The sequence below is a fragment of the Bufo bufo genome, chromosome 2 (assembly GCF_905171765.1).
Source record: "Bufo bufo chromosome 2, aBufBuf1.1, whole genome shotgun sequence".
Taxonomy (NCBI): domain Eukaryota; kingdom Metazoa; phylum Chordata; class Amphibia; order Anura; family Bufonidae; genus Bufo; species Bufo bufo.
Window position 1 is genome coordinate 653,352,859 of NC_053390.1, and position 27,624 is coordinate 653,380,482.

General features: G+C 43.6%; 1 protein-coding gene across 2 annotated transcripts in view; it reads right to left on the minus strand.

Annotated features, from left to right (window-relative positions):
* GATB (glutamyl-tRNA amidotransferase subunit B) overlaps positions 1–27,624 on the minus strand; it is a 248,921-nt gene that overhangs the window by 59,501 nt on the left and 161,796 nt on the right. For both annotated transcript variants that reach the window (XM_040418542.1, XM_040418541.1), the window contains 4 exons: positions 20,417–20,530; positions 19,650–19,734; positions 17,666–17,710; positions 16,613–16,802 (listed from right to left, as the gene is read on the minus strand). In XM_040418542.1, coding sequence (XP_040274476.1) covers positions 16,613–16,802; positions 17,666–17,710; positions 19,650–19,734; positions 20,417–20,530 — 434 coding nt within the window. The remainder of the gene's footprint in view (positions 1–16,612; positions 16,803–17,665; positions 17,711–19,649; positions 19,735–20,416; positions 20,531–27,624) is intronic.

The following is a 27,624-nucleotide window of genomic DNA, read 5'->3' on the forward strand; positions in this document are numbered from 1 at the left end:
ATAAACAATGTGGTAAGTACAGCAATATTATTTTAATATAATTAGATATATTTTTTGTTCACAGTTGACAAGGTTATCATTCGGTGGCGGTCAATCCGGGACCGCATCAAGAGAGATTACAACAAGGAGGTTCAGGCCCCGAGTGGATTTGGAGCAACCTCAAGGCCGCCATATACAGTGCTGCCCATAATTATTTATACCCCAGGCAAATTTTGACTTAAAGTTACTTTTATTCAACCAGTAAGTAATTTTTTGACTAGAAATTACATAGGTGTCTCCCAAAAGATAATAAGACGATGTACAAGAGGCCTTATTGTGGAAAAAAAACTAACATTTCTCAGCTTTTATTTACATTTGTGCAAAAAGTGTCCAGTCCAAAATTATTCATACCCTTCTCAATAATCAATAGAAAAGCCTTTATTTGCTATTACAGCATTTAAACGCTTCCTATAATTGCAGACCAGCTTTTTGCATGTCTCCACAGGAATTTTTGCCTATTCATCTTTAGCAATGAGCTTCAAATCTTTCAGGTTGGAGGGTCTTCTTGCCATCACCCTGATTTTTAGCTCCCTCCACAGATTCTCAATTGGATTCAAGTCTGGACTCTGGCTGGGCCACTCCAAAACGTTAATGTTGTTGTCTGCTAACCATTTCTTCACCACTTTTGCTGTGTGTTTTGGGTCATTGTCATGCTGAAATGTCCACTGGTGCCCAAGGCCAAGTTTCTCTGCAGTCTGCCTGATGTTGTCGTTGAGAATCCTCATGTATTGCTCTTTTTTCATGGTGCCGTTTACTGTAATTAGGTTCCCTGGTCCATTGGCTGAAAAACACCCCCAAAGCATTAGGTTCCCACCACCATGTTTGACAGTGGTAATGGTGTTCTTTGGGTTGAAGGCTTCTCCTTGTTTACGCCAAATGAAGGAAACATCATTGTGACCAAACAATTAAATTTTTGTTTCATCTAACCATAACACAGAAGACCAGAAGTCGTCTTCTTTGTCCAGATTAGCTTTTGCAAAGGCCAAGCGAGCTTTTGTGTGCCTTATCTGGAGAAGTGGCGTCCTCCTTGGTCTGCATTGTGCAGTGTCTGTTGGATTGTCTGCCTTGAGACATTGCCACCAGCAGAGCCCAGATTCACTAGGATGGCCTTGGTGGTGATCATTGGATTCTTTTTCACCTCTCTAACTATCCTCCTGGCCAGCACAGGTGTCACTTTTGGCTTCCGACCAGGTCATCTGAGATTTTCCACAGTGCGGAACATCTTGTATTTTTTTACCACAGTAATGCCTCCTGTACATCGTCTTATTATCTTTTGGGAGACACCTATGTCATTTCCCGTCAAAAAATGACTTGCTGGTTGAATAAAAGTAACTTTAAGTCAAAATTTGCCAGGGGTATGAATAATTATGGGCAGCACTGTATGTATAGTGCGGCCTTGGGGTTCCTACGAAGGACGCTGGCTCTAAGAAGGTATTTACTTTTTTTCTTTCTGAAAATAAATATAAAATGCTTTTGCTTTCCTCTCTCTCTGAGTGCAAGGGGCTGTCTGAGACAGAGGAGCGTCTTGCGCCTCTGTTTCTGGCAGCCCCTACGGTCGGAGGGACAACTGTTCTCTCCCTCTGACTGCAAGGGGCTGTCTGAGACAGAGGAGCGTTTGGCCCCTCTGTTTCTGGCAGCCCCCCTACAGTGAGAGGTAGGCATAGCATAGAACCTGGACGCATTAATTCATTTTTTTCTCCACAGAACTGCCAGCAGCACTCAGGCGCCTGACCCAGCTCTTGAAGCAGACCCGGAACTGGCCGCCACCCCCAACCCTCCTGTCCATCATGCCCCTGTTCAGGACAATCCTGGTCCCCTACCGGGTCCCTCTTTTCAACATATACTCTCTAATTGGAGACAAAATGTGAGAGCTATGTTGAATAGTAGAAGATCCGTTAGGAGCCGTCATGAAGATTATCAGAACCTTGTAGACATAGTTTCTGATGCTCTAGAAGGTTTTGCCGATGAAATGAGGCGAAGGTTAGATGACTTGGCATGTCGCCTAGAGGGGGCGGAGGCGGCGCGCCAACTCAGCCCTCACCATCATTACGTGCTAACCTTAATCCCCAGGATGGACCAAATGACGCCCGAGCAGGTGCACGAAATTTGACGGAGAATGGGTCATGGGAAATTTTGCACCGCCCACCGTCCCACACCTACCCCCCATCCCACACTTACCCCCCATCCCCTTTCCGTCAACCATCCCATTCTCAACCACCATCCCATTCCCACCCCCCCGAGCATGTGTTCAATCTTCCTTCTTTTTCTTCTACGCCTTCTCCTCCTCACTATGCCGCTCCCACTCTTTCCAAACCCCCTCTTCGACACATGCTCGGGAACATTCCAGCGCAGACCCGTCCTCTCTCCACATCCCTCAAATCCCACTTGCATCTTTTCCTGCGGCCCGTCATTTTTATCCCGCCACCGAAGACAGGGGGCTAGCGCTACTGGCCAAAGAGTGTCCACCCTGCAACGGTCCACCTCCCCGCCACATTGTGAAAATGTATTTCTTTATTTTGTTAATATTTATTTTACATATTAAAAAATGTTTTTGATAATTTTTGTTAAATAAATACGATTACTATACTTCAGTGTGTGTGTGTGTTTTTTATTTCCTGGTACAGGCTATCCTCAACTTTGGCCACTCTAGCTGTTGGGAAACTATAACTCCCAGCAACACAGAACTTTGCGTTTATTATAGCGCTCATATAATTAAAAATAGGTTTCTAGGAGTTTTATTTTCTGAACACCTGTTGTGCCAAAGGTGGCTGAACTTTTGATGTTGCACGATCAATAACGGGCTTTCTTATAGCTCCTTATTGATCATATTCCTGCTGATTGGCACATGAACAAGCTAATGCTTGTTCATCAGTCAATCTTGTGCAAATTCACATGAGCCCTTGTGAGAGTCACGGTACATGTGAATCAGCCTCATCAACAATTCGTTTACTAGAGAGCACCAAATTTAAATTTCGCTCTTTAGTACAGATGAAGCTGTCACATAAACTAGCGTCATTACCACAAGGGACAGGAAAGGGACATTATGCTGCTAAAGGTGTTGTCCGGGTTCAGAGCAGAAGCCGAACCTGCACCCAGCCAATGACACGGATGTTAACAACGGAGCAGTTCAAGCTCCAATGCTCTCCCTTGCCCTGCGCAGGATCGGGCAGTACAAGGGCTGACAATAACACACTGCTAAGCGGAGGATTCCGCCAAACAGTGTGTTTGTTGATGTCACCGTCTAATGGGCAGGCTTTAGCGATGTCCTAGCCGTTTTTCAGGCTATGGCAGGGCTACAACCGGCCCAACAGTGCTGGTGATGCCACGGGACTCACTGATGGGCGCAAACCTCCGCCTGGCAGCGCTATGGAGACCCCAGTACGTCAACAAATCTCCATAAAATGCCTATGCCCTGCAAGATTCAGTGGGGTAGTTGGGTTTAAATTATGGCTACGTCCGGGTTTAGCTCTGAACCCGGATAAACCCTTTAACAAGCATTATTTCTCATAACAAGGCAGATTGTGTGATGTAGTCAAATAAAATATATCAGCAGTGTAGCAGAACAATTCTTGGGGCCGAGTAAAAAAATAAGACAAAATGTGTATAAAATTTTTTTTTTTATTTAATATAAGAGAAAACAGTTAAAACAATTAATCAACATTATCCTGCCAACTCACTCTGCACGCTTCAGAAACAAAGTAATCAGCAAAACTGTCCCTCATTCGGGCGACAGCAAGGGTTGACCGATATGACAAATCTTGCAGCCTGGTGAGTGTGCAATCAACCTCTTGCAGGTCCAGGCACAGTGGTTCCTCTGATAAAAGATAGTTATGTAGAACTATACAAGCCTTGACCATATTGTCTATGGTTTCCACTTTATGATTAATGGCTTTGGTGAGAATACGCCATTTGGCAACTAAAATGCCAAAGGCGCACTCCACCAGTCGTCTAGCTCGTGTCAGTCTGTAGTTAAACACGTACTTTGTAGTGTTCAAGTCATGGCTAGAGTACGGCTTGATTAGGTTCTCGCACATTTGGAACGCCTCGTCCCGTACCACCACAAATGGCATTGGAGGTCCATCAGTACCTAGCAAAGGTCTCGGAGGTGGCAATCCAAATTCCTTTGAATACAGGAGGTGTCCCATAGTTGAGTTTTTGAAAGCCATCAAGTCATTGGTCCGCCCATAAGCTCCAATGTCAATGGCAACAAACCGATAATCAGCATCCGCTAAGGCCAAAAAGAGAATTGAGTAGTAGTTAAAAATTCAGAGCCACTTCTGCAAGGTTTCACAATCCGTATATGTTTGCCATCCACAGCTCCGACACATTTAGGGAATTGGCAGGTTTCCAGGAACTTGTCTGCTATTTGAAGCCACTGTTCTGTAGTTGGATGTGGGATGTAATCCTCGTGCAATACCTCCCACAAGGCACGACAAGTATCGCAGACTGCACAGGCGATCGTCGAAATTCCCATGCGATATTGGTAATGCAGCGATGACCGACTTTCTCCTGTAGCAAGAAACCTGTGAAAAAAAGAATAAAAATATCAGTAAAAAATAAAATTTTATATATATATATATATATATATATATATATATATATATATATATATATATACACACACACACACACACACACACACAGTATATACACACATACAGCTATACAAAAAAGACAATGCTTACCGTATGTCACCATTAGCTGCTCTACAGGAGAAATTGCCCTTCTGTAGCGGGTATACTGTCTTTCAATGCGTGTGGAAATGCGCTGCAGTATCTTGTCATAACTCTCAGTCATGCGCATATAAGTGAAAAAAAATTCAGTATTCGCACGAAGCTCCAAATACACGACAGAAAAAATGCCTCTGGTCATCCGTTTGGAAGTTATCGGGTGGATTCAATACCGGCGTCTTCTCTCCTGGGCACGTCTTCTCCATCTCGCTTTCAGGATTAGAAACCTCAATCGCAGACGTAAGTGTGCAGGCAACATGGTTCCAAAACACAATGAGCCTTAAAGGAGGTTTACCTGCTTAAATACACTGTAAAAGTGGGTGTGGACACTTTGAGACACACCTTCCCCTTAAAAACAAATCCACTAAACGGAAGCCAAAACGGAAGCAAACGTAACAAATGGATCCGCTTTACAGACGGATCCGTTGTAAAATGGTCAGTTTGCATCCGTTTTGCCATTTCTGAGACAGATCCGTTTTAAACTGATCCGTAAAACGCGAGTGTGAAAGTAGCCTTAGAATGCATTGGCGCAATAACTTCATAAATTAATTTGTACTGTAAAAAAAACTTGGGTTCGGTTCCAAGGTACCACTGGCAGTCTGACACTATCCAGTCAGTGCTGCCAGTGTCAGACTGTACAAGGACAAACCACCAACTGGTAACACATCTGGACTTTCACTGCAAACTGTTAGCAATTCAAAACTTTTAGCAGGAATAATAAAGGAATGGCACAACATGAAGTCATAAAAATAGATGCTCCAGAAATGTTATATATGGAGAATGCTAGTAGATGTGAAGACAGACAGACAGACGTTTCAAGAGTGGTGACAGCTCCTCTCTATTTTTACTCTTGTTTGAAAATCCCATAAGGGACAGGGAGAGCAATCAATTGGTTTACTGGCCACTATACTGGAGAATTTTGTACAGTGGTCCCTCAAGTTACAATATTAATAGGTTACCTCAATTGTAAGTTGAAAACAATTTAGCTGGAGTCCATAACTCTGTGGAAAACCAGTAACTGGTTACAAAGCCCGAAATCGCCATCCCAAAATAAGATAAATAAAGCAAGTCTTTACATAAAACAGCCAGGAATAGAAGCTGGAGGCTGTAAATCACTTTCTATGATGAGGGCAGGAGCTTCTTCAGGGTCTTGCATAGCGCAATGTGTACCGGAAAAATAAAATGAAGCCCCAGCTCACCTCATGTTGTCAGAATATTTATACTGCTTCTGATAAACAGTCAAATTTATTTATGTAAACTAATGAGGATCTATAATAGAGGAGACAATTTGTTTTTATAAACAAAAAGCTCACCAGAGCTCTTGATCTGCGTTCAATCGAAGACGAAAAGAACTCAGTTGTAAACAAAATATATATTAATAACAATGCAGTGCAAAATAATCAATATAATATAAAAAATTGTGACAAATAATAATCAATTATAAAATCGGTAACAATAGTATTATAATAATCATAGATATGCAATCAGGAAATCCAAAATTTATCTTCACATACTGCAAAAGGTACACTTGATACTGCAGGTACAAGAACCCAATTCAGTATGTATCCTACACACAAAATATAGTTGATACAAGATATATATATATATGTATATATATTTATTTTGTATCAACTATATTTTGTGTGTAGGATACATACTGAATTGGGTTCTTGTACCTGCAGTATCAAGTGTACCTTTTGCAGTATGTGAAGATAAATTTTTGTCATATTACTGTATCCTCTCCAAAGAACGGTTTTAGTTCTAGTCACATATAGTTGAATATATATACACTGCTCAAAAAAATAAAGGGAACACTTAAACAACACAATGTAACTCCAAGTCAATCACACTTCTGTGAAATCAAACTGTCCACTTAGGAAGCAACACTGATTGACAATCAATTTCACATGCTGTTGTGCAAATGGGATAGACAACAGGTGGAAATTATAGGCAATTAGCAAGACACCCCCAATAAAGGAGTGGTTCTGCAGGTGGTGACCACAGGCCACTTCTCAGTTCCTATGCTTCCTGGCTGATGTTTTGGTCACTTTTGAATGCTGGCGGTGCTTTCACTCTAGTGGTAGCATGAGACGGAGTCTACAACCCACACAAGTGGCTCAGGTAGTGCAGCTTATCCAGGATGGCACATCAATGCGAGCTGTGGCAAGAAGGTTTGCTGTGTCTGTCAGCGTAGTGTCCAGAGCATGGAGGCGCTACCAGGAGACAGGCCAGTACATCAGGAGACGTGCAGGAGGCCGTAGGAGGGCAACAACCCAGCAGCAGGACCGCTACCTCCGCCTTTGTGCAAGGAGGAACAGGAGGAGCACTGCCAGAGCCCTGCAAAATGACCTCCAGCAGGCCACAAATGTGCATGTGTCTGCTCAAACGGTCAGAAACAGACTCCATGAGGGTGATATGAGGGCCCGACGTCCACAGGTGGGGGTTGTGCTTATAGCCCAACACCGTGCAGGACGTTTGGCATTTGCCAGGGAACACCAAGATTGGCAAATTCGCCACTGGCGCCCTGTGCTCTTCACAGATGAAAGCAGGTTCACACTGAGCACATGTGACAGACGTGACAAGAGTCTGGAGACGCTGTGGAGAACGTTCTGCTGCCTGCAACATCCTCCAGCATGACCTGTTTGGCATTGGGTCAGTAATGGTGTGGGGTGGCATTACTTTGGAGGGCCGCACAGCCTGACTGCCATTAGGTACCGAGATGAGATCCTCAGACCCCTTGTGAGACCATATGCTGGTGCGGTTGGCCCTAGGTTCCTCCTAATGCAAGACAATGCTAGACCTCATGTGGCTGGAGTGTGTCAGCAGTTCCTGCAAGACGAAGGCATTGATGCTATGGACTGGCCCGCCCGTTGCCAGAATGTGGTTGTCAGCACATTCAACTATGTAAAGAACAAAGTATTTCAGAAGAATATTTAATTAATTCAGATCTAGGATGTGTTATTTTTGTGTTCCCTTTATTTTTTTGAGCAGTGTATAATTAATGTATAGAAATTTATACTATACCAGAGAATCTGACTGGATGAGATTAGAGTCAAGGTTCAGGAATATAGACTGGTCTGGTCCTATTTGTCACCGTATTGTTGTGGCCTTCTTGGATAGATTGAAGAATGGAATGATGGGTGGATCTGATTCTGAATGGATCAAAAAGTGGCTCTCCAGAAATTAGTGTATCCCCTTGGATGGCTGTAGAGGTGGTAGTGGTAGTCCTCCCTTCTCCCCACTCATGCAGCCTTTTTATCCCATTTAGAAGTGGGATTGGTCAAGTTGATCAGTAACTACTGACATCAATGAAGTTACTCTACCCACCTATTTCACAACACCTGTCTTAATTTCCTCTACCATTAGATGGCACTAGAGATCCATGTAAAAAGGTTTTACAATTACAGCTATTTTCCATTTTGTCTTTTAAAGAGGACCTTTCACCAGAGGAAAGCCTCTAAACTAACTGTACAGAGGTGTAGAGCGGCGCCCAGGGATCCCCCTGCACTTACTGTTATCCCTGGGCGCCGCTCCGTTCGCCCGGTATAGCCTCCGGTATGAAAGTAGTTAGGCTCCACCCACTTGATCCTGCCGGCGTCTTCTTCTCCTATGCTGTAGCGCTGGCCAATCGCAGCGCTCAGCTCATAGCCTAGTTTAGAGGCTTTCCTCTGGTGAAAGGTCCTCTTTAAAGTAGGGATAATCTTTAACCAAGATTTTAGACAGAATTTCTAAAACAAAAGAATGCAAACATAAATGTGTAATAGGGATTTATACCTCTATTCCCACAGACATCTTAAGTATAAACTCCCAGACATGACTAAGGCCTTTTTCATTTATAAGGAGAAAAACAAAGTCGTATAACACTTGTCCTTATTGTCTCTGTGAAAATCCATTGTTTGCTCTTGAACACTTGTGTTTACAATTACCCTTCAAGAGACTGTCCGAAAAACTTACTAATTAACTACCCCCATCTCTGACCTAACACTCAGACTAAATTACAATTTTCACCTCAATCCTAACACATGAATATAATGTAATTACCACACCTCTAGTTATTTAACCACCTCCGGACCGCCTAACGCAGGATTGCGTTCCGGAGGTGGCAGCGCTGCGCAGAGTCACGCATATACGCGTCATCTTGCGAGACGCGAGATTTCGCTCAAAGCCGGCCCGCGCATGCGCATCGCGGGCCGGCAAAATTAAAAGAAGTATTTCGTCACCAGCCTGCCAGCAACGATCATTGGCTGGCAGGCTGGCGATTTTCAAAAAATCCAATCCAAAGTCATATAACAGATCATATTAGTAAATATGATCTGTTATATGGCTTGTCTGCTCCTGTGCTGGTCCTTTTCGTCGGTTGGATCCAGCACAGGAGCAGACTGAACTGTGAGTAGCACCAACACTACACCTTAGCCCCAGATCACCCACCTGCACCCCAATTAACCCTTTGATCACCCCTTTGATCGCCCCTGTCAATCACTAGTGAAAGGAAAAAAAGTGATCAGTGTAAACTGTCACTTTTTTTTTTCCACTGGTATTGGCTGTTAGGTTTTAGGGATAGTTTAGGCCCCTTGGTTAGGTAGTTAGCGTCAGTTAGCGCCCACCCCACCGCACCACAATCACTTTTATTCGCTGTTTAGCGTATCGCTAATCAGCATTTGTACTTTTATAGTATCTGTAAGTGATCAAAACTGATCACGGTCAGATCTATAATAGTATTAGTGTCACTTTAGTTTGCCCTCCACCCAAAACGCAGTGTTTGCCCGATCAGGCCTGATCGGTCGCCCACACGTGCGTTCACCCACGCCCGCCCCACCGCAGTGACAAAAAATTATTATTTTTTGATCACTGCACATTCATTTTACACGCACTGCGGCGATAAAAAAATCAGTTTTGATATTTTTTATCAACCGCAGCAGCCTCCGGTACTTCGCTAGCCTCCCCTTTGTAAGACAGGTTTGCTTTTTTTCTTGGGTAGTCTCAGGGAATACCCCTAAATTTAGTAGTCCAAAATGTCAAACAGGGGGTATTCTTCTGAAGAGGCCTACAGGATTCTGACCCAGTCGGATGAGGAGTGGGAACCCTCATCTGACGAATCTAGCGGGTCAGAATATGAACCTGTGGAAAGCAGTGGCTCTCTGACCCAAAGTTCGGACGAGGAGGTGGAGGTCCCTGGCAGCACCAGGCGTACCCGGCCCCATGTCGCTAGACCACAGGTTACGCAGGATCCGCTTCAAGAGCAGCAGAGTGGGGCTGTCGCTGCCGGATCACGTGGTGAGGCATACACCAGCAGCGCAGCCCTTCCTGGACCTAGTACCAGCACTGCCGTACAACATGGTGAAGTAGCGAGCACCAGAAGGGCAGTTGAAGCTGGTACGGTGGCACGTGCAATAGTTACCCCGTCGCAGCCACCGCAAAGACAGGCCCGTAGAGCCCCTAGAGTCCCTGAGGTGCTGGCAAATCCTGATTGGCAGTCACCAACTTCAGCCGCACCAGTAGTTCCCCCTTTCACCGCCCAGTCTGGAGTTCGGGTTGAGACGGCTCAAATCGGTTCGGCCCTTGGATTTTTTGAGCTGTTCTTGACTGCGGAGCTCTTGGACTTAGTCGTGGCAGAGACCAACCAATATGCCACACAATTTATAACCGCTAACCCGGGAAGCTATTATGCCCAGCCTTTCCGGTGGAAACCAGTCCAAGTTTCCGAACTTAAAATTTTTTTGGGCCTTCTCCTCAACATGGGCCTGACAAAAAAGCATGAATTGCGGTCATATTGGTCAACGCACCCAATTCATCACATGCCCATGTTCTCTGCTGCTATGTCCAGGACACGATTTGAGACCATCCTACGTTTTCTGCATTTTAGCGACAATACCACCTCCCGTCCCAGAGGCCACCCTGCTTTTGACCGGCTCCACAAAATTCGGCCCCTCATAGACCATTTCAACCTGAAATTTGCAGATTTGTATACCCCTGAGCAAAACATCTGCGTAGACGAGTCCCTAATACATTTTACCGGGCGCCTTGGCTTCAAACAATACATCCCAAGCAAGCGTGCCCGGTATGGGGTCAAATTGTATAAGCTCTGTGAAAGGGCCACAGGCTATACCCACAAATTTCGGATCTATGAGGGAAAAGATCAGACCCTGGAGCCGGTCGGTTGCCCTGACTACCTGGGGAGCAGTGGGAAGACAGTCTGGGACTTGGTGTCACCCTTATTCGGCAAGGGGTACCATCTTTATGTGGACAATTTCTACACAAGTGTGGCCCTCTTTAGGCATTTGTTTATAGAACGGATTTGCGCCTGTGGCACCGCGCGAACTAGTCGCGTGGGCTTCCCCCAACGGCTTGTAACCACCTGTCTTGCAAGGGGGCAGAGGGCTGCCTTGTGTAACGAAGAACTGCTCGCGGTGAAATGGAGAGACAAGCGTGACGTTTACATGCTCTCCTCCATTCACGCAGACACGACAATCCAAATTGAGCGAGCAACCCGTGTCATTGAAAAGCCCCTCTGTGTCCACGACTATAATGCGCTCATGGGAGGGGTGGACTTCAATGACCAGATGTTGTCTCCGTATTTAGTTTCCCGCAGAACCAGACGCTGGTATAAGAAGGTGTCTGTATATTTAATTCAATTGGCGCTCTACAATAGTTTTGTTCTCTACAGTAAGGCTGGGAGAACAGGATCCTTCCTCAAATTCCAGGAAGAGATCATCGAGAACCTCCTTTACCCAGGAGGTTCCGTGGCCCCATCCACCAGTGTAGTTAGCCGTCTACACGAGCGACATTTCCCCAGTGTCGTTCCTGGTACCTCAACCCAACCGTCACCCCGAAAAAGATGTCGTGTCTGTAGCAGGAGTGGAATAAGGCGTGACACCCGCTATTTCTGTCCTGACTGTGCTGACCACCCTGCCCTATGCTATGGAGAGTGTTTCCGGAAGTACCACACACAGGTACACCTAGCATAGGGATCACATCTCACCAGGACAGGCACACAGGGCTATTAGGGCCCATTCACTCACAGCTGCTGCAAACCTCTCCTTTCACCTGGGATAAAGTGCATAACGTACTTCGCCACATCTTTGGGCGATTTGCGCTTTGCACATTGTCCCATGGGGAAGGAGAGGTTTGTTCTATAAAAGGTAAAAAAAACTAAACAAAAAAAAAAATACCGGTAAGTAAAAAGTTAAATGTTCAGTTAAAAAAGTTTAAAAAAAGTTTCTATGTTCTGTTCAACAGTTAATAAAGTTATTGCTTTGCGGCCTGGTTTTTTCTTTTTTGTTTTGTTTTTTTTACCTTTCAGGTGGACCAACCGATCGACTAGCTGCAGCACTGATGTGCATTCGGACAGAAGCATTGCGCTGCTGTCAGATTACACGCAAGTCGGTGTATGCGGCGCTGCAAGACGAGATTTCTCCTCTGCAGTAAAAGATACGTTTGCCGAGGCATATGAGCTGAGGAGGTGGCGGTGTTCATATACTTTGGCAAACACTTTGTATATATAAAAAAAAAAATCCCGGCAATGATTTATTCATCCACATCGATTGATGTGAATGGAGAAATCTGGTTTGCCAGGGCATACGAGCTGAAGTGGGTATGGATGTTGGGCGGAGCTCCTATGTCCTGGCAGACGCCTTTCCCCTCCTTTTTCTTTTTTTGGCAGAGATTTTTTCATCCACATTGATCGATGCGAATGAAGAAATCTGTGCCGTTCATTTTTTTCTTTCAGCCCAGAGGCTGAACGGAAAAAAAAAATCTCATTACCCGTATGCTCAATATAAGGAGAATAGCAGAAACTCCTAATGCTGGGCATACATGTAATGATTGCGGAGACCCTCAAATGCCAGGGCAGTACAAACACCCCACAAATAACACCATTTTGGAAAGAAGACACCCCAAGGTATTCGCTGAGGGGCATATTGAGTCCATGAAAGATTGAAATTTTTGTCCCAAGTTAGCGGAAAGGGAGACTTTGTGAGAACAAAATCAAAAAAATCTATTTCCGCTAACTTGTGCCAAAATTTTTTTTTTCAATGAACTCGCCATGCCCCTCATTGAATACCTTGGGGTGTCTTCTTTCCAAAATGGGGTCACATGTGGGGTATTTATACTGCCCTGGCATTTTAGGGGCCCCAAAGCGTGAGAAGAAGTCTGGTATCCAAATGTCTAAAAATGCCCTCCTAAAAGGAATTTGGGCACCTTTGCCCACCTAGGCTGCAAAAAAGTGCCACACATGTGGTATCTCCGTATTCAGCAGAAGTTGGGGAATATGTTTTGGGGTGTCATTTTACATATACCCATGCTGGGTGAGATAAATATCTTGGTCAAATGCCAACTTTGTATAAAAAAAATGGGAAAAGTTGTCTTTTGCCAAGATATTTCTCTCACCCAGCATGGGTATATGTAAAATGACACCCCAAAACACATTCCCCACCTTCTCCTGAGTACGGAGATACCAGATGTGTGACACTTTTTTGCAGCCTAGGTGGGCAAAGGGGCCCACATTCCAAAGAGCACCTTTCGGATTTCACAGGTCATTTACCTACTTACCAGACATTAGGGCCCCTGGAAAATGCCAGGGCAGTATAACTACCCCACAAGTGACCCCATTTTGGAAAGAAGACACCCCAAGGTATTCCGTGAGGGGCATGGCAAGTTCCTAGAATTTTTTATTTTTTGTCACAAGTTAGTGGAAAATGATGATTTTTTTTTTTTTTTTTTTTTCATACAAAGTCTCATATTCCACTAACTTGTGACAAAAAAAAAAAATTTCCATGAACTCACTATGCCCATCAGCGAATACCTTGGGGTCTCTTCTTTCCAAAATGGGGTCACTTGTGGGGTAGTTATACTGCCCTGGCATTCTAGGGGCCCAAATGTGTGGTAAGGAGTTTGAAATCAAATTCTGAAAAAAATGACCTGTCAAATCCGAAAGGTGCTCTTTGGAATATGGGCCCCTTTGCCCACCTAGGCTGCAAAAAAGTGTCACACATCTGGTATCTCCGTACTCAGGAGAAGGTGGGGAATGTGTTCTGGGGTGTCATTTTACATATACCCATGCTGGGTGAGAGAAATATCTTGGCAAAAGACAACTTTTCCCATTTTTTTATACAAAGTTGGCATTTGACCAAGATATTTATCTCACCCAGCATGGGTATATGTAAAAAGACACCCTAAAACACATTCCTCAACTTCTCCTGAGTACGGGGATACCAGATGTGTGACACTTTTTTGCAGCCTAGGTGGGCAAAGGGGCCCACATTCCAAAGAGCACCTTTTGGATTTCATAGGTCATTTTTTACTGAATTTGATTTCAAACTCCTTACCACACATTTGGGCCCCTAGAATGCCAGGGCAGTATAACTACCCCACAAGTGACCCCATTTTGGAAAGAAGAGACCCCAAGGTATTCGCTGATGGGCATAGTGAGTTCATGGAAGTTTTTATTTTTTGTCACAAGTTAGTGGAATATGAGACTTTGTAAGAAAAAAAAAAAAAAAATCATCATTTTCCGCTAACTTGTGACAAAAAATAAAAAGTTCGATGAACTCACTATGCCCATCAGCGAATACCTTAGGGTGTGTACTTTCCGAAATGGGGTCATTTGTGGGGTGTTTGTACTGTCTGGCCATTGTAGAACCTCAGGAAACATGACAGGTGCTCAGAAAGTCAGAGCTGCTTCAAAAAGCGGAAATTCACATTTTTGTACCATAGTTTGTAAACGCTATAACTTTTACCCAAACCATTTTTTTTTTACCCAAACATTTTTTTTTTATCAAAGACATGTAGAACTATAAATTTAGAGCAAAATTTCTATATGGATCTCGTTTTTTTTGCAAAATTTTACAACTGAAAGTGAAAAATGTCATTTTTTTGCAAAAAAATCGTTAAATTTCGATTAATAACAAAAAAAGTAAAAATGTCAGCAGCAATGAAATACCACCAAATGAAAGCTCTATAAGTGAGAAGAAAAGGAGGTAAAATTCATTTGGGTGGTAAGTTGCATGACCGAGCAATAAACGGTGAAAGTAGTGTAGGTCAGAAGTGTAAAAAGTGGCCTGGTCTTTCAGGGTGTTTAAGCACTGGGGGCTGAAGTGGTTAAAACATACAATTTTAGGACATATCATATAAAAACCCAAATCCATTCATATAATGATTAATATAAACATTACAATGAATAATAAAATTATATCCTCCTTCTATTCACTGGGAATATCCAAAACTCATCACATTCCCTCCATTTGGTTACCTATCTACAGACAACATTTTATGATACGTCTCTGTAAAGGCATAAAGACTTTTATGATACGTGTTAAACCCCCTTCTCTCAAGAGAATACTTATACAAACATTTCTGCACAAATCCTTTCTCTCAGAGTTAGGGATTCTAAGTCCAAAGGGTTTGAACTCATATTACCGTTTTGACAAAACCAGAGAAGATGGCTTCTCCTAATGTTCATTTCCATATATCTATACAGGCCTTATACTATGGACTCTTTTTATATCTAATAGTTCTGACAATGTCCAAAGGAGCAGCTCATCCTGGCAGTACAGAACATTTAGTAACACAGAGGAGCTACTAGACAACCAATAAAAGTGTTTTACCAGTGAAATGGCCGTGTTGATTGGTTGAATCTGAGTCTGAGGCATTGTATGTCGAGTTTAGTTTCAACTTACGATGGCCCAGGAAAGATCATGTATATTGAAGGCGTTGTATCTTGAGGGATCGCTTTACTTTGTTCCTAGCTGCCACTGCTCTGACTGATTCACACAGTGTCTGCTGTGTGAAATGGAGATCAAATCTCTCATAGGATAGCCTCAATGTGCTACCCATGATTAGTGGGGGTTGAGTAGCATTACTGCTCAGCATCTGGACATGAATGATTCTGTGCAGGTAAAAATACTAAATGAGCTGCAGCACAAATGGTGTGCACAGTTGTATAACTTTGAAATTTATTGCTGTACATATCTTTAATGATATTGAGTTTTAGCCTGTATGACAATCCAATTTCATCTGCATTTTTAAATGTACTGTAAGATCGGTTTTAATTTTTATTGACGCTTAAAGAGTCCACAATTTAGCCGATTGTCACTGCAAGCCTTTCAGACCTCACCTAACAGCTTAGCTGATCTCCTATAATACAGCACAACAGTTTTCTCTTTCTACTGACATATAGAGGGGAACTCTCCATAATACAAATCCCCAGACCAAACATACTGTTGACTGACAATAGCAATTTCCTCTGCATTTTTAAATCCATTGTAAGATCAGTTTTAATTTTTCTTGATGCTTAAAGGGGTTGGCACCCCACCTGCTGAGCAGACCTGCAAAGGAAAGCATATTGACCTGATCCCTGGCACTGGGTCCCGGCTACTTTGCTCCCCAGCCTCAGCTGCCTCGCTCGGGTCCTACACTATGTCAACATGTGCTTTGACACTGCTGCAGCCAATCGCTGGCCGCAGTGGTGACAGGCTCCTCTTGCATCATGTGAATTGGTCATGTGACACAAGGAGGGCAGGTCACCGCTGCGGCCAGTTATTGGCGGCAGTGGTGACAAAATGCACAATGACAGCGGGGATCTAAGCAAGACAGCGGAGGCCAGGGAGCAAAAGAGCCAGGACCAGGCACCGGGAGCAGATAAGTATGCTTCCCCTTGCAGGTTTGAGAGCCAAAATTCCCCCCTTCAAAGGTGGCCAACCCCTTTAATGTCAGTTCTAGCAAAAATGATTGAGGTTTCTAGGTGCTGGTAAAAGTCCCATGAACTGCAGTAATAGTCCGTACCATGTATAGTTCGGCATTTGTATGATTTGAACTTGGATGATAAGTAAATATGGAGGGCTACTTACCACTAAAGTAAAACTATGTTCAGGTAATATTCCATATTGTTCAACAAGTCTCTCCCTGGCGACACTGGGAAGTTCTGGGAGTCTCTCCTTAAGCAGGTCAATATTTATGACTTGAGCCGCATCCATGTTAGTTGGCAATGACTTGTCATCATAAAGTATCAGAGGGGGGAGGTTAGGTTCTGGCATAAACCTTTATAAACAAGAAGAATAAGAAAAACATAGGCTGGTTCACATCACGTTTTGTCTTCCATTATAGGGGTTTTCTGGAATTGTAATATTAATGACATAGCCTCAGGATGGTTGAAGGGAAGGCCGTGCTCCGTTTCAGCGCTGCCTTCCCTTGTTTGTTTACCTGCTCGCCGGCAACATCACAGTGGTGAGTAGGTGTAATTACAAGAAGTCCCATTCACTTCTACGGGATGGCTCTGTAGTATACACTTGAATAGGAAGGAGCTGTCCCATTGAAGTGAATGGGACAGCTTGTAATTACACCTGCTCACCGCTGAGCTGTCAACGAGTAGGTAAACAAAGGGAAGGCAGTGCTTGCACAGAGCACGGCCTTCCCTTCAACCAGCTGATTGGGGGGGGGGGGGTTGCCACTGATCCTGCTGAACTGAGGATAGGTCATCAATATTCAAATCCCAGAAAACCCCTTTAAACAGGTGCCTATGACTGATGACAGAGTGGCATCCGTCACCACAGAATTCCGTTGTAAAATAAAAAAAATAATGTTAGTTTTTAAATGGACTCCGCAGGATGGAAAAATGTACCACGCTTTTGTATCTTTTTTTCCCCCCAAACGTAGACGTTAAACGCAGAGCCAAAATGTGATATGAACCCAGCAGGTTGACATCCGTCTGAGACATACATATACGTTTTCTTATATGTTAAACGTAAGACAAAAACATAATGTGAACCTAGCCTAAGACAGGGCAGGCTAAATGCATTCACTGTATCAGCATGTGTTCTGTAACACTATAAATGGTGTATATTTCTTATACATGTGTTTACAAAGTTATGCACTTACTGTAAGTAATAAAGCAATATACAAACCTGTAGTCTTGCTTTCCTTCCTTGTCCCTCATAGGTATGGTCACACTTACATAAAATATTAAAAACAGAAATAAAGTATGTTAGGTCTTGTCATAAGCAAACTTTTTGGCTACTTAGCACTTCCATAAAGGGTTTCTGTCATCAGAAAAATCGTTATGTAGCTGGCTGACATTAGTGATGTACTAATGAGAGCAGAACATAACTGTATGACTTATATCTCGCTGCCTGCCGCCGTTCACGCTAAATAGTGACTTTTATAATATGCAAATGAGCCTCTAGGTGGTAGTGGGGCGTTGCTGCAGCACCTAGAGGCTCCGTCCTCTCCCCGTTTGGCACACCCTTGTAAAGGTGATTGACATCCTCGGACTCCTCCGTGCCCCGCAAATCCCGTGCCTGTGCCGTACATTTAATGCTACTTAAAAGTCTCACAAATTTATACTTTTGTACATTTATAGTAAAATGAAAGCTAATGTATAAAGAGCTACATACTTAACCCCTTCACTACCGGAGGTTATTTCGTTTTAATTTTTCTTCACCATCTTCCTTGAGCCATAACATTTTTATATTTCCGTTCACATAGCTGTATGAGGGCTTAATTTTTGCAGGACAAGTTGTACTTTCTAATGCCACCATTAATTATGGCATACAATGTAGTAAGAAGCAGGAAAAAAATTCCAAATGGGGTGGAATTGGAAAAAAACACAATTTCTCCACAGTTTTACAGGTTTTGTTCCCACTGCGTTTGGTTTGCAGCAAAACTGACCCCTGCCATTCATTCTCTGGGTCAGTAGGATTACAATGAGTGAGTGCTGGGACATCGCTGGGCGCCGCTCTGTGTAGGAAAAGTCGTATCATTGGTGGCGCAGTGCGCCCGCCCCTCCTCTGCCCCTCTCTCCTCTCATTGGTGGCAGCAGCACAGGGGGAAGGGAGACACTGCTTCCTTCTCCCCTGTGCTGCTGAGAGAACATGACAGCAGCGCGCTCATGTTCAGAGATACTAGACTGCGCAGCAGCGCAGCCCAGTATCAAAAAAAAATCTAAATCCCGGTATCGTATCGATACCGGGACAAAAGTATAGATACCCGCAACAACCCTAGTAGGTCGGACACTTTAGATGCTTATCTCACTTGATCACGGCATCTAAATGCTTTAATTACCGCAATCGGCATTATTGCCGGTCACGGTAATTAGCGGCAGGTCTTTGCTGTTTGAAAAAGCAGAGACCTGCCGGCCAAGACGCCCGCTGCACGTGCCAGCGGCTGCAATGTTTGCCTATCGCACATGTAAGGCGCTGGTAATGAAAGGGTTAAAATGGTTGTCCATTTATAAACCCCACTTTCCAATCGTCTATTCGGGTCCCCAATTCAGGACACCCAACCATGGACAGCAGCTAAAAAGAGCCTATATTATGATAGTGGACAGGCATGTCTAACAAAAAGTTGCATTTTAAAGCAGATAATGAGGAACATTTACCAAAGCTGGTGTAAAGGAAAACTAGCTTAGTTGCCCATAGCAACCACCTTCTAAGGGGCTTTGAAAAATGAAAGGTGCAATCTGATTGGTTGCTATGAAAAACTAAACCAACCCCTGTAGCACCACCCCTAACAATGCCCAGCTAGTGTATAGCTCCTCCCACCCAGTTAGTTAAATGGAAATTCCCCTATCACTGCCCTTGTTGCTGGTTTGACACGCCCATGGACATAACATCATCTCTTTTTTCCTCCAAGCTCACCTATATGCATGGGGTTCTCCACACCTATGCTTTAGAATTCAAGAGTTCTATGTTTAATGACCAACCAAATGATATTTTCAGTAAGGTGCATCTCCCTGTTCAGCTTGGGAAGTATCATGAGTAATAACGGCAACTAAAGAATAATTTTGACAGGTCACTATCTTATGTTTTATGTCCCCATCAACAGTTTTTAATCAGGATGAGGGAACCAGAAACCTGGTAAAAAGCACACTGAAGACAAGACAATTCTTACCCAAGTTTGTAGTCAAAGGCCCTTGTCTCATTCAGAATCGTTCCGCCAGTGTCAAGTATTTCTGTTTGCCTTTTAATTTCATAATCTAGAAGAAAAAGATGTAGCATAACATTTGTGAAAAGAAGAAAACTGTGGATCAGATGTTTCATTGTTTGAAAATTTAATATTTGATAACTAATGTGACTTGTGTGTTTAATAAATGAACCCAAAAGTATCATGTGATGAAACAACTCTTCTGCAAAATCATGAAATAACTACGAATAACAACAGAGCACTAGTTATAGAGTATAACAACCTTAGGGCCCTTGCACATGACCGTATGCCCTCCAAGACATACTGTCCGTGAGCGGGCCAAATGTCCTGGAGTGGGAATGATCGTGCGCACGGGAGCACACAGCATCATAGATTACAATGATACTGTGCATGGCAGGCCGGCCGTCGGACTATTGTCCCGCACTCCTATGTTCTTACGAGTGCGGGACAATATCCCCGCGGGCGGCCCGACGTGCACAGTATCATTGTAATCTATGATGCTGTGTGCTCCCGTACACACGATTAATGCCGCTTCGGGACATATGGCCCACTGACCTACCGTATGTCTCGGAGGACATGCGGTCGTGTGCAAGGGCCCTTATGTTTAGGTTTTAGAACCGGGAAAAAAAAAACGTGTAGTGTGCATTATTGGAAGATAGCACCAATAATAAAGTAAATTAATTTGTATCAAATCATATGCAAATTATCAAAAAACTGAAAAACAAGTACAGTACCGATTGCTTTTGCGAGAAAGCGTGCACTGTTTATGTTCTTAACCTCTGTCCTCACACCATACGGTTCACCAGGATGATGAACAGAAATGTTTGCATCAACTCTTAACTGGCCCTCTGAAATGAAAAAAAGCAGAAAAGAAAGAAATACAAATGTTGCTCACCTTGAAAAAGTAGTTAAAGGGGTTGTCCGAGTTATGAAAAAAAAATATAGCACTGTAATTCTGATGGTCAGCAATATACAGTCAGGTACATAAATATTGGTACATTGACACAATTCTAACATTTTTGGCTCTATACACCACTACAATGGATTTGAAATGAAACGAACAAGATGTGCTTTAACTGCAGACTGTCAGCTTTAATTTGAGGGTATTTACATCCAAATCAGGTGAACGGTGTAGGAATTACAACAGTTTTCATATGTGCCTCCCACTTGTTAAGGGACCAAAAGTAATGGGACAGAATAATAATCATAAATCAAACTTACATTTTTTAATACTTGGTTGCAAATCCTTTGCAGTCAATTACAGCCTGAAGTCTGGAACGCATAGACATCACCAGACGCTGGGTTTCATCCTTGGTGATGCTCTGCCAGGCCTCTACTGCAACTGTCTTCAGTTCCTGCTTGTTCTTGGGGTATTTTCCCTTCAGTTTTGTCTTCAGCAAGTGAAATGCATGCTCAATCGGACTCCGGTCAGGTGATTGACTTGGCCATTGCATAACAGTCTACTTTTTTCCCTTAAAAAACTCTTTGGTTGCTTTTGCAGTATGCTTTGGGTCATTGTCCATCTGCACTGTGAAGCCCCGTCCAATGAGTTCTGAAGCATTTGGCTGAATATGAGCAGATAATATTGCCCGAAACACTTCAGAATTCATCCTGCTGCTTTTGTCAGCAGTCACATCATCAATAAATACAAGAGAACCAGTTCCATTGGCAGCCATACATGTCCACGCCATGACACTACCACCACCATGCTTCACTGATGAGGTGGTATGCTTAGGATCATGAGCAGTTCCTTTCCTTCTCCATGCTCTTCTCTTCCCATTACTCTGGTACAAGTTGATCTTGGTCTCATCTGTCCATAGGATGCTGTTCCAGAACTGTGAAGGCTTTTTTAGATTTAGTTTGGCAAACTCTAATCTGGCCTTCCTGTTTTTGAGGCTCACCAATGGTTTACATCTTGTGGTGAACCCTCTGTATTCACTCTGGTAAAGTCTTCTCTTGATTGTTGACTTTGAGACACATACACCTACCTCCTGGAGAGTGTTCTTGATCTGGCCAACTGTTGTGAAGGGTGTTTTCTTCAAAAGGGAAAGAATTCTTTGGTCATCCACCACAGTTGTTTTCCGTGGTCTTCCGGGTCTTTTGGTGTTGCTGAGCTCACCGGTGCATTCCTTCTTTTTAAGAATGTTCCAAACTGTTGTTTTTGCCAAGCCTAATGTTTTTGCTCTCTCTCTGATGGGTTTGTTTTGTTTTTTTAGCCTAATGATGGCTTACTTCACTGATAGTGACAGCTCTTTGGATCCTATCTTGAGAGTTGACAGCAACAGATTCCAAATGCAAATAGCACAAATGAAATGAACTCTGGACCTTTTATCTGCTCATTTATCTGGCCATGGAACAGCTGAGAAGCCAATTGTCCTATTACTTTTGGTTCCTTAACAAGTGGGAGGCACATATGCAAACTGTTGTAATTCCTATACCGTTCACCTGGTTTGGATTTAAATACCCTCAAATTAAAGCACATCTTGTTCGGTTCATTTCAAATCCATTGAGGTGGTGTATAGATTCAAAAATGTTAGAATTGTGTCGATGTCCCAATATTTATGGACCTGACTGTATAACTAAGCTAAGCAAGTTTTAGGTAAACAAAACTATTTCCTCATCATCCCGGTTCTCTTCTAGCCCTTTGTTTACCTGCAATAAAAACAATCTCTGAAGTTTCCTTATAAATATTTGTGCCCCTCTTCCTGCTCTGCAAAGGGAGTGAATAACACTGCTATCCTAAATGACATATACAGTCGTGGCCAAAAGTTTTGAGAATTTCATAAAAATTGGAAAAGTTGCTGCTAAAGTTTTTATAATAGCAATTTGCATATACTCCAGAATGTTATGAAGAGTGATCAGATGAATTGCATAGTCCTTCTTTGCCATGAAAATTAACTTAATCCCAAAAAAAAACTTTCCACTGCATTTCATTACTGTCATTAAAGGACCTGCTGAGATCATTTCAGTAATCGTCTTGTTAACTCAGGTGAGAATGTTGACGAGCACGAGGCTGGAGATCATTATGTCAGGCTGATTGGGTTAAAATGGCAGACTTGACATGTTAAAAGGAGGGTGATGCTTAAAATCATTGTTCTTCCATTGTTAACCATGGTGACCTGCAAAGAAACGTGTGCAGCCATCATTGCGTAGCATAAAAATGGCTTCACGGGCAAGGATATTGTGGCTACTAAGATTGCACCTCAATCAACAATTTATAGGATCATCAAGAACTTCAAGGAAAGAGGTTCAATTCTTGTTAAGAAGGCTTCAGGGCGTCCAAGAAAGTCCAGCAAGCGCCAGGATCGTCTCCTAAAGAGGATTCAGCTGCGGGATCGGAGTGCCACCAGTGCAGAGCTTGCTCAGGAATGGCAGCAGGCAGGTGTGAGCGCATTTGCACGCACAGTGAGGCGAAGACTTTGGTAGATGGCCTGGTGTCAAGAAGGCAAGCAAAGAAGCAACTTCTCTCAAAAAAAAACATCAGGGACAGATTGATTTTCTGCAGAAAGTATGGTGAATAGACTGCTGAGGACTGGGGCAAAGTCATATTCTCCGATGAAGCCTCTTTCCGATTGTTTGGGGCATCTGGAAAAAGGCTTGTCCGGAGAAGAAAAGATGAGCGCTACCATCAGTCCTGTGTCATGCCAACAGTAAAGCATCCTGAGACCATTCATGTGTGGGGTTGCTTCTCATCCAAGGCAGTGGGCTCACTCACAATTTTGCCCAAAAACACAGCCATGAATAAAGAATGGTATTAAAACACCCTCCAACAGCAACTTCTTCCAACAATCCAACAACAGTTTGGTGAAGAACAATGCATTTTCCACCACAATGGAGCACCGTTCCATAAGGCAAAAGTGATAACTAAGTGGCTCGGGGACCAAAACGTTGACATTTTGGGTCCATGGCCTGGAAACTCCCCAGATTTTAATCCCATTGAGAACTTGTGGTCAATCCTCAAGAGGCGGGTGGACAAACAAAAACCCACTAATTCTGACAAACTCCAAGAAGTGATTATGAAAGAATGGGTTGCTATCAGTCAGGAATTGGCCCAGAAGTTGATTGAGAGCATGCCCAGTCGAATTGCAGAGGTCCTGAAAAAGAAGGGGCAACACTGCAAATACTGACTCTTTGCATAAATGTCATGTAATTGTCGATAAAAGCCTTTGAAACATATGAATTGCGTGTAATTATATTTCACTACATCACAGAAACAACTGAAACAAAGATCTAAAAGCAGTTTAGCAGCAAACTTTGTCAAAACTAATATTTGTGTCATTCTCAAAACTTTTGGCCACGACTGTAGTGTGCATAAACCAGTAATATTTTTTAGGATTCTAAGTATAAAGAACACTATTCTCAATACAGTAAAGCTATAGCCTTCTTATGGGTTAATGAGAGAGGGGGGAAAAAAAACAAAAAAAACATATATGTCTCTCATGGGACTTGAACTTAGGATATCTACATGCAAGGCCGACCAAGCTATAGCATTACCACAGAGAATTATATTTTTTCTATGCTTAGAAAGCTAACATACAGTGCTGCCCATAATTATTCATACCCCTCTAACCTGAAAGATTTGGAGCTCATTGCTAAAGATGAATGGGCAAAAATACCTGTGGAGACATGCAAAAGGCTGGTCTGCAATTGTAGGAAGCGTTTGATTGCTGTAATAGCCAATAGAGGCTTTTCTATTGATTATTGAGAAAGGTATAAATAATTTTGGACTGGACACTTTTTGCTCAAATGTAAATAAAAGCTGAGAAATGGTTTTTTTTTCCCCACAATAATGCCTCTTGTACATCGTCTTATTATTTTTTGGGAGACACCTATGTCATTTCCCGTCAAAAAATTACTTGCTGGTTGAATAAAAGTAACTTTAAAGAGGAGCTTTCACCGATTCTTACCCTATGAACTAACTATACAGATAGGTAGAGCGGCACCCGGGGATCTCACTGCACTTACTATTATCCCCGGGCGCCGCTCCGTTCTGCCGCTATGCCCTCCGGTATCTCCGCTCACTAAGTTATAGTAGGCGGAGATACCAGTCCCTAAGTTATGGTAGGCGGAGTCTGCCCTAGCGCTGGCCAATCGCAGCGCAGAGCTCACAGCCTGGGAGGTTATTTTCTCCCAGGCTGTGAGCTCTGCAGTGCGATTGGCCAGCGCTAGGGCAGACTCCGCCTACCATAACTTAGGGAACGGAGATACCGGAGGACATAGCAGGAGAACGGAGCGGCGCCCGGGGATAATAGTAAGTGCAGAGAGATCCCCGGGTGCCGCTCTACCTATCTGTATAGTTAGTTCATAGGGTAAGAATCGGTGAAAGGTCCTCTTTAAGTCAAAATTTGCCAGGGGTATGAATAATTATGAGCAGCACTGTATATTACTGGTTTTGTTATAATCATATATTGTGCCTGTGAATAAAGCAGTAATATTTATATTAGCTTCCTAAGCATAGACATCCACTCTTCTCAATGTGGCAAGGTTACAGATCATCGGTAGAGGCGATGAAAAACAGCCGACCTGGCAAGGATCTGTGAGCACCTGACCAAGCTGCCTCGTCTTCCAACCACGGACTTGACTGCTCCAAAGAACAATACCCACTAGATTGGATCACCGGGTTATAATTAGGGGTGCACCGAAATGAAAATTCTGGTCCGAAACCGAAAATTCAGGATGCCCTTGACCGAAAACCGAAACCGAAACTGCCTTTTTGCCCAAATACTTTTAAAATACTTTTTTTTAAATGATTTTATTAATACTTCTTTTTCATGAATGAAATTCATCTGTGGGTGGCGCTGTTATGGAGAGGGGGATCTGTGGGTGGCGCTGTTATGGAGAGGGGGATCTGTGGGTGGCGCTGTTATGGAGAGGGGGATCTGTGGGTGGCGCTATGGAAAGGGGGATCTGTGGGTGGCGCTATGGAGAGGGGGATCTGTGGGTGGCGCTGTTATGGAGAGGGGGATCTGTGGGTGGCGCTGTTATGGAGAGGGGGATCTGTGGGTGGCGCTGTTATGGAGAGGGGGATCTGTGGGTGGCGCTGTTATGGAGAGGGGGATCTGTGGGTGGCGCTGTTATGGAGAGGGGGATCTGTGGGTGGCGCTGTTATGGAGAGGGGGATCTGTGGGTGGCGCTGTTATGGAGAGGGGGATCTGTGGGTGGCGCTGTTATGGAGAGGGGGATCTGTGGGTGGCGCTGTTATGGAGAGGGGGATCTGTGCACTGTTATGGAGAGGGGGATCTGTGGGTGGCGCTGTTATGGAGAGGGGGATCTGTGGGTGGCGCTGTTATGGAGAGGGGGATCTGTGGGTGGCTCTGTTATGGAGGGGGGGATATGTGCACTGTTATGGGCATAACAGTGCACAGATCCCTTTCCCCATAACAGTGCACAGATCCCCTTTCCCCATAACAGTGCACAGATCCCCCCTCCCCATAGCAGTGCACAGATCCCCCCTCCCCATAGCAGTGCCATAGACCGATCCCCCTACCCATAACAGCCCCGGCCCTGCTGCTCACAGCATCACTCACTGCATCTTTATTTTACCTTACAATCGTGAGGCTCCAGTAACTAACAACTCTGCAGGCAGAGCGGAGGGCGGCGTAACGTCACTTACTCACGTGACGCACCTGCTCCGCCCACTTTATGAATGAAGGAGGCGGAGCAGGCGCGTCACGTGAGTAAGTGACGTTACGCCGCCCTCCGCTCTGCCTGCAGAGTTGTTAGTTACTGGAGCCTCACGATTGTAAGGTAAAATTAAGATGCAGTGACAAAGTAAACCGCCCGCCCGCAGATGGTGGGTGACAAATCCCACACCCCATATTTTCGGCCGATATGTAACAATATCGGCCGAAGTGGATTAGGTGCATTTTCGGCCGATATTTTCGGCTGCCGAAATTTCGGTGCACCCCTAGTTATAATAAATATATAGTGCTGAGAGCAGCCCAAACAATTCAATGTACTAAACACACCAAAAATTAGCACCAAACACAAGTATATATAAACATGAAAGAGTCTTTATTTAACCACTTAAGGACCACAGGTTTATACCCCCCTAAAGACCAGGCCCTTTTTTACAAATCGGCACTCCACAACTTTAGCGGTTTATTGCTCGGTCATGCAACTTACCACCAAAATGAATTTTACCTCCTTTTCTTCTCACTAATAGAGCTTTCATTTGGTGGTATTTCATTGCTGCTGACATTTTTACTTTATTTTTGTTATTAATCGAAATTTAACGATTTTTTTGCAAAAAAATGACATTTTTCACTTTCAGTTGCAAAATTTTGCAAAAAAAACGACATCCATATACAAATTTTTCTTAAAATTTATTGTTCTACATGTCTTTGATAAAAAAAAAATGTTTGGGTAAAAAAAAAATGGTTTGGGTAAAAGTTATAGCGTTTACAAACTATGGTACAAAAATGTGAATTTCCGCTTTTTGAAGCAGCTCTGACTTTCTGAGCACCTGTCATGTTTCCTGAGGTTCTACAATGGCCAGACAGTACAAACACCCCACAAATAACCCCATTTCGGAAAGTAGACACCCTAAGGTATTCGCTGATGGGCATAGTGAGTTCATAGAACTTTTTATTTTTTGTCACAAGTTAGTGGAAAATTATGATTTTTTTTTTTTTTTTCTTACAAAGTCTCATATTCCACTTAGGCCTCTTTCACACTTGCGTTGTCCGGATCCGGCGTGTACTCCACTTGCCGGAATTACACGCCGGATCCGGAAAAACGCAAGTGTACTGAAAGCATTTGAAGACGGAACCGTCTTCCAAATGCGTTCAGTGTTACTATGGCACCCAGGACGCTATTAAAGTCCTGGTTGCCATAGTAGGAGCGGGGAGCGGGGGAGCAGTATACTTACAGTCCGTGCGGCTCCCGGGGCGCTCCAGAGTGACGTCAGAGCGCCCCATGCGCATGGATGACGTGATCCATG